An 8,082-nucleotide genomic window follows, 5' to 3' on the forward strand; every position below is an offset into this window, starting at 1 on the left:
AACCGTGTGTGTGTGTGTGTATACACGCCCTTCAACCGTGTGTGTGTGTGTATATACACGCCCTTCAACCGTGTGTGTGTGTATATACACGCCCTTCAACCGTGTGTGTATATACACGCCCTTCAACCGTGTGTGTATATACACGCCCTTCAACCGTGTGTGTATATACACGCCCTTCAACCGTGTGTGTATATACACACCCTTCAACCGTGTGTGTATATACACACCTTCAACCGTGTGTGTATATACACACCCTTGTGTGTGTGTGTATACACACCCTTCAACCGTGTGTGTGTATACACACCCTTGTGTGTGTGTGTATACACACCCTTCAACAGTGTGTGTGTATACACACCCTTCAACCGTGTGTGTGTATACACACCCTTCAACCGTGTGTGTGTATACACACCCTTCAACCGTGTGTGTGTATACACACCCTTCAACCGTGTGTGTGTATACACACCCTTGTGTGTGTGTATACACACCCTTCAACCGTGTGTGTATATACGCCCTTCAACTGTGTGTGTATATACGCCCTACAACAGTGTGTGTGTGTGTGTGTGTGTATATACACCCTACAACAGTGTGTGTGTGTGTGTGTACACCCTACAACAGTGTGTGTGTGTGTGTACACCCTACAACAGTGTGTGTGTGTGTGTATATACACCCTTCAACCGTGTGTGTATATACACCCTACAACCGTGTGTGTGTGTGTGTGTGTGTGTATATACACCCTTCAACCGTGTGTGTATATACACCCTTCAACCGTGTGTGTATATACGCCCTACAACAGTGTGTGTGTGTGTGTGTGTGTATATACACCCTACAACAGTGTGTGTGTGTGTGTGTGTGTATATACACCCTACAACAGTGTGTGTGTGTGTGTGTGTACACCCTACAACAGTGTGTGTGTGTGTACACACCCTACAACAGTGTGTGTGTGTGTGTACACCCTACAACAGTGTGTGTGTGTGTGTACACCCTACAACAGTGTGTGTGTGTGTGTACACCCTACAACAGTGTGTGTGTGTGTACACCCTACAACAGTGTGTGTGTGTGTGTGTGTACACCCTACAACAGTGTGTGTGTGTGTGTGTACACCCTACAACAGTGTGTGTGTGTGTGTGTGTACACCCTACAACAGTGTGTGTGTGTGTGTGTGTGTACACCCTACAACAGTGTGTGTGTGTGTACACCCTACAACAGTGTGTGTGTGTGTACACCCTACAACAGTGTGTGTGTGTGTGTGTGTGTACACCCTACAACAGTGTGTGTGTGTGTGTGTACACCCTACAACAGTGTGTGTGTGTGTGTATACACGCCCTACAACAGTGTGTGTGTGTGTGTGTGTGTGTGTGTGTGTGTATACACACCCTACAACAGTGTGTGTGTGTGTGTGTGTGTATACACACCCTTACAACAGTGTGTGTGTGTGTGTGTGTGTATACACACCCTTCAACAGTGTGTGTGTGTGTGTGTGTATACACACCCTACAACAGTGTGTGTGTGTGTGTGTGTGTATACACACCCTACAACAGTGTGTGTGTGTGTGTGTATACACACCCTACAACAGTGTGTGTGTGTGTGTGTGTGTGTGTGTGTGTGTGTGTGTGTGTGTTCACACCTACAACAGTGTGTGTGTGTGTGTGTGTGTGTGTGTGTGTGTGTGTGTGTGTGTGTATATACACCCTACAACAGTGTGTGTGTGTGTGTGTATCAACAACAGTGTGTGTGTGTGTGTGTGTGTGTATATACACACCCTTCAACAGTGTGTGTGTGTGTATATACACACCCTACAACAGTGTGTGTGTGTGTGTATATACACACCCTTCAACAGTGTGTGTGTGTGTGTGTATACACACCCTTCAACAGTGTGTGTGTGTGTGTATATACACGCCCTTCAACCGTGTGTGTATATACACGCCCTTCAACCGTGTGTGTATATACACGCCCTTCAACCGTGTGTGTATATACACACCCTTCAACCGTGTGTGTATATACACACCCTTCAACCGTGTGTGTATATACACACCCTTCAACCGTGTGTGTATATACACACCCTTCAACCGTGTGTGTATATACACACCCTTCAACCGTGTGTGTATACACACACCCTTCAACCGTGTGTGTATACACACACCCTTCAACCGTGTGTGTATACACACACCCTTCAACCGTGTGTGTATACACACACCCTTCAACCGTGTGTGTATACACACACCCTTCAACCGTGTGTGTATACACACACCCTTCAACCGTGTGTGTATACACACACCCTTCAACCGCGTGTGTATACACACACCCTTCAACCGCGTGTGTATACACACACCCTTCAACCGCGTGTGTATACACACACCCTTCAACCGCGTGTGTATACACACACCCTTCAACCGCGTGTGTATACACACACCCTTCAACCGCGTGTGTATACACACACCCTTCAACCGCGTGTGTATACACACCCTTCAACCGCGTGTGTATACACACCCTTCAACCGCGTGTGTATACACACCCTTCAACCGCGTGTGTATACACACCCTTCAACCGCGTGTGTATACACACCCTTCAACCGCGTGTGTATACACACCCTTCAACCGCGTGTGTATACACACCCTTCAACCGCGTGTGTATACACACCCTTCAACCGCGTGTGTATACACACCCTTCAACCGCGTGTGTATACACACCCTTCAACCGCGTGTGTATATACACCCTTCAACCGCGTGTGTATATACACCCTTCAACCGCGTGTGTATATACACCCTTCAACCGCGTGTGTATATACACCCTTCAACCGCGTGTGTATATACACCCTTCAACCGCGTGTGTATATACACCCTTCAACCGCGTGTGTATATACACCCTTCAACCGCGTGTGTATATACACCCTTCAACCGCGTGTGTATATACACCCTTCAACCGCGTGTGTATATACACCCTTCAACCGTGTGTGTATATACACCCTTCAACCGTGTGTGTATATACACCCTTCAACCGCGTGTGTGTGTATGTACACCCTACATCCGCGTGTGTGTATGTACACCCTACATCCGCGTGTGTGTGTGTGTGTGTATAGAAAATGTGCATTCACGTGTGTGTGCTCTCCGTCAGACAACACTAGCAGAGCAGCATATGGAGCGTATCTGTGGTCTGGAGTCAGCTCTGAGGCAGAGGGAGGGGTCCCTGCAGAAACTCAGTGCTCAGCTGCACAGCAAGAACATTCATTACCTACAGCTACACACCAGTCTGGACGTGCCTCGTGGTGAGTGTGTGTGTGTGTGTGTATGTTTGAGTGAGTGCGGGTGTGTATGTTTCTCACTGTGCCTGGATGTGTGCTACAGAGCGGAACGGGCGGGGTCCGACCCTGCAGAGCTCTCGTAGTCTGGACGCCGTGTCCGACCTGAAGCTGCAGCGGTTGGAGGCGGAGCTAGAAGGGGCGCGGCAGCAGGCCCAGGGTGCGTGTCAGAGAGAGAAGGAGATGAAGGAGGAGCTACAGAGGCTGCAGGCAGAGATCAGACAGCTGCAGCAGAATGTACAGAGACAGGTCAGATAGTGACACACAGGAGGCTGGTGGGACCTTACTAGGGGAGGACTGTCTCATGGTAATGGCTGGAGCGGAGACAGTGGAATGGTATCAAATGCAAACACATGGTTTCCATGTGTTTGATGCCATTACATTTGCTCCGTTTCAGTCCATTATTATGAGCCATCCTCCCCTCAGAAGCCTCCACTGACACACACGTCTGTCTCTGTCCAGCAGGAGGTGACCACACCCTGTGAGCACTGTGACATGGAATGGATAAAGAAGGCAGGAGATGAACAGTGAGCGACAGCTGCCCCATCTAATACTCCGGCCATGTAGCTATTGTCAATAGAATAACCAAGTCGATGACCCAAAATGGAACACTATTCCCTATTTAGTGCACTACTTTTGACCAGGGCCCCATAGGGTGTGGTGGCCTATTTATGGAATAGGGTGCCATTTTGGACACAGTCCTAACATTGAGAGATTATCAACTATTGTCCCTCCTTTGCAGGGTGAACCTGGCGTTGGCCTACACTGAGCTGACAGAGGAGCTGGTACGTGTGCGAGGTCTGGCTGTCAAACAGACTGAGATCCTCAGGAAGGCATCCCACGAGCAGATGGGTCAGTAGAAAACACAAAAATTGTTCTCCATATTGATGTTGAATGGAGTATAATTGCAAAAATGCCCAATGAGGGTGCCAATAAGGACACTAATGTAATAAGAATAATAATAATAATAATAAATGCGATTTAGCGGATGCGTTTACCCAAAGTGACTTAGTCAAGTGTGCATACGTTTTACGTACCGGTGGTCCCGGGAATTGAACCCACTATCCTGGTGTTGCAAGCACCATACTCTATCAGTTGGGCTACAGAGGTAGCAATGGATGACAATAACCATCCCTTTCTCTCTCCTCCAGTCCTGAGACACTCCCCAGCCCCACAGCGTCGCTCCCCGGCCTCCCAACGCCCCTCCCCAGACCGCCTCCACTCCTCTCCTCCCCTCTCACCTTCCTCACCCCCTTCTGGCCCTGCATCCTACTCCCCAACTGGCCTCTCTTACTCCCCCAACGGCCCAGCCTCCTACTCCTGCCGGCCAACCAGCCAACGGCTGCGTGCCCGCTTCCAGGGGCGCCGCAGCTACTCAGAGGTGGCCGACTCGTCTGCCCACCAGAGGCCCCCCCCCAGGCTGCTCCGTGACCCAGTCTCCACACTGCCCAAGCCCAAGAACATGGGGGAGTCTGGGGCTTATTCCCGCCCGCCCAGGATTTCCCTGGTGGGGCTTCCCCGGCCGGCCTCGGCCCGTGGAGCTGTAGGTGCTGGTGGAGGGGGGGGAGGTGGTGCCAGCAGCCTAAGCAGTAGCCCCCACCACCATGCCCTGGAGCTGGGCTTCCCTCTAGCTGCAGAGGTACACACCATATTTGTATATACACTACCATTCAAAAGCTTGGGGTCACTTAGAAATGTCCTTGTTTTTTAATGAAAAGCATTTTTTGTCCATTGAAATATAAAATACAGAATAAACGTAAATTACTATTGTAGCTGGAAAGTGCAGATTTTTTTATGGAATACCTATGTAGGCGTACAGAAGCCCATTATCAGCAACCATCACTCCTGTGTTCCAATTACATTTACATTTAAGTCATTTAGCAGACGCTCTTATCCAGTGTTAGTCTTAAAATAAAATGATAAACTTGGATTAGCGAATTGATCATTAGAAAACCCTTTTGCAATTATGTTAGCACAGCTAAAACTGTTAATAATTGCATAAGGGTTTTCTAATGATCAATTAGGCTTTTGAAATTATAAACTTGGATGAGCTAACAATATGCCATTGGAACACAGGAGTGAGGAATGCTGACAATCGACCTATGTAGATATTCCATTACAAATCTGCCGTTTCCAGCTACAATAGTCATTTACAACGTCTACAATGTATTTCTGATCAATTTGATGTTATTTTAAAATGGACAAAAGTGCTTTTCTTTCAAAAACAAGGAAATGTCTAAGTGATCCTGAACTTTTGAACGGTAGTGTATTTATTTTAAGATAAATGTATAAAATAAGGTTAACCGCACCACCACCACCCGTTTTAATTACAGTTTTCTTAGGGAGTAACATTGGAAAACATTAAAATAACATGTTACTCCCTAATCCATCCAGGGGCGTCACTTCTGTCATCTGAAGGATCCCCCGGCCCCCACCCCACAGGTCACCCCACCCCAATCGTCTGACGATGAGGAGTGGAGGTGCCCATCCCCGGTCTCCAGTCCTCCCAGGACACTGGGGGCCATGGGGGTAAGCCCACGGGAACCCCCTCCCTGCCCTTCCTTCTTGGCCCTAAAGGACCCGGCTCCCCTCGCCTGCCACCTGCCAGGGTACCTGAACGCAGACCACGCCCAGTCCTGGCCCTCCATCAATGTGAGTTGTTGCTGCTCGAGTTCAGAGCTCAGTAGTGTATCCCAATAGCAGTAATAAGAGCTTCCTTACGTGACATGCAAATAGAAAACAGGTTATTTTAGTCATTACAATGAGTACATTTAGTGTTTACCTTCGAGTTGAGCTGTTTACGCAGTTTTGTGATTGGCTGCCTGCAGTTGTGGATGGAGACGGAGGAGAACGACGCCCGGAGCTGCCCTCTGTGTCAGCTGACCTTCCCCACTGGTTACCCCGATGACGCCCTCATCAAACACATCGACACGCACCTGGAGAACAGCAAGATCTAAACCCCCCCCCCCAAGACACAGATCAACTTACCCTGCCAAATTCTAACCTAAACCATTATCAGGAAAATCCATTGCAGGTCCCCTTTGCAATATGACACTCTAGGGCAGACTGCATCCACTGAATCATCCATCTAAATTTAGATGTGATACTAGTCGTTTTCTAAACTGGAAAGTTTCCTAACCTCTGTATTTGACCATGTTAGTTTAGGGCTATAACAAGGGCCAGTGCTGTTTCTGAATGCTCCCCCCCTCTCCCATGTTATCAGGTATGGTCTTTGACATGGTTACCTCACACGGTTTTTAAAACCCATCAATAATGGGTCACAGCCCAACTACATGCTTTTATCACGAAGTTTACACTGTCAAACCAGAATGAACTCGTCACCCAGAGACTTTAAGGGCATATTCATAACAGAGGTACACAGCACTTTTTACAATTGAGTTCTAATGGACCTTGAAATAGTTTTCGTGGAGATTCAAGAACAATCTTCAAAACATCTCACGTGTCTCTGTAAAATGTAATGAAATAACATGAAGTTAAGGGTGACAGAGGGGTTGGTGATAATAGCTACAAATAGTTGAGCTATGGCAGTGTGTCGAAGGGCCCTAAAACAGTGATAGGATGGCCCACTATAGGTACCTCGTAAGAAACTCCTTTATATATATTGACATTCAGGGATTTATGATATTGTACCACAGTGATTAAAACTAGGGCAAATAACAGTCTGAAGATGTTCTGGTTTGTAGGCGCTGTACAGTGATTCCAGGCTGTTGTTCTCCGTGGATGATTTGTGAATCTCAGAATACGAACACTTTATATGCAGTCATCTCCGGTACTTGCCTACAGGTTGTCAACACAATTCACAGCAACACATTTAAAACCCACCGGACAGGAATTTGACAGATAGTCAACACATTACCAGAACATCAGCTGATTTCTCAACTCAGCCAATTTGGAAATTTGCACAGCAATCAATACGATCCAAAGACACTGGATGGGGATCTACCATCAGTACATTGTCTTTTGGTACTTATCAATCAGTTGAGGGACAAGTGTCGCGCAAGAGTGACGCCACCCGTGGAAAGACAATGCCATTAGTATAGATTTTTTATTTTACCTTTATTTAACCAGGCAAGTCAGTTAAGAACACATTCTTATTTTCAATGACGGCCTGGGAGCAGTGGGTTAACTGCCTGTTCAGGGGCAGAACGACAGATTTGTACCTTGTCAGCTCGGGAGTTTGAACTCGCAACCTTCCGGTTACTAGTCCAACGCTCTAACCACTGTAGGATCCTGGAGGATCTGCCGCCTCTCCTCCAGTCCTAGATACCATAGAAGGTAACACTCAACAAGCAATCAACCACAATAAAAACACTTTTTAAAAAACTGCTGGATCGCTTCTAGAGGAAGACCAAGAGACTCTGCCAATGAGACGGAACAGTACTGAGATACAGGAGTGGAATCAGAGATGAAGGAATGACATTTGAAAAGGGACATGAACCCATGTGTTCACATTGAAATCCAAGACACTACAGTATTCCTTTTCCAAATATCCCCCCCCCCCTTCCCCTTCTGTAGAATCATGGAGGCTTTAGTTCTCTCTTTATAGTCATCTTTCGGGATTTCTGTAACGCAAATAATATAAAAAACTGAATTTAAAAAATGGTATACCTGGTTGAACCTTAGCTTAACTCAGCCTTCAATGACTGGTCTGTTAAACAGCAACTGGTTGGACTGAGTTCCACATCTGGTTCCACATTCAATTCATTATAGATGCAAGTAAACTCATAGGGGAATATGTTGAATATCGATCTATAGGCATTTTACAT

At 47.1% G+C, this 8,082-nt stretch overlaps 1 protein-coding gene across 2 annotated transcripts in view; it reads left to right on the plus strand.

Moving 5' to 3' along the window:
- Positions 1–8,031, plus strand: part of LOC118365187 (TANK-binding kinase 1-binding protein 1-like) — a 20,205-nt gene extending 12,174 nt beyond the window's left edge. For both annotated transcript variants that reach the window (XM_035747169.2, XM_035747168.2), the window contains exons 5-11: positions 3,112–3,262; positions 3,342–3,544; positions 3,761–3,822; positions 4,038–4,147; positions 4,447–4,934; positions 5,690–5,947; positions 6,124–8,031. In XM_035747169.2, the coding sequence (XP_035603062.1) occupies positions 3,112–3,262; positions 3,342–3,544; positions 3,761–3,822; positions 4,038–4,147; positions 4,447–4,934; positions 5,690–5,947; positions 6,124–6,252 (1,401 nt within the window). In that variant the 3' untranslated portion in view covers positions 6,253–8,031. The remainder of the gene's footprint in view (positions 1–3,111; positions 3,263–3,341; positions 3,545–3,760; positions 3,823–4,037; positions 4,148–4,446; positions 4,935–5,689; positions 5,948–6,123) is intronic.
- The last annotated feature ends 51 nt before the right edge of the window (positions 8,032–8,082 follow it).

The sequence above is a fragment of the Oncorhynchus keta genome, chromosome 32 (genome assembly GCF_023373465.1).
Source record: "Oncorhynchus keta strain PuntledgeMale-10-30-2019 chromosome 32, Oket_V2, whole genome shotgun sequence".
NCBI classification, from domain to species: Eukaryota; Metazoa; Chordata; class Actinopteri; order Salmoniformes; family Salmonidae; genus Oncorhynchus; species Oncorhynchus keta.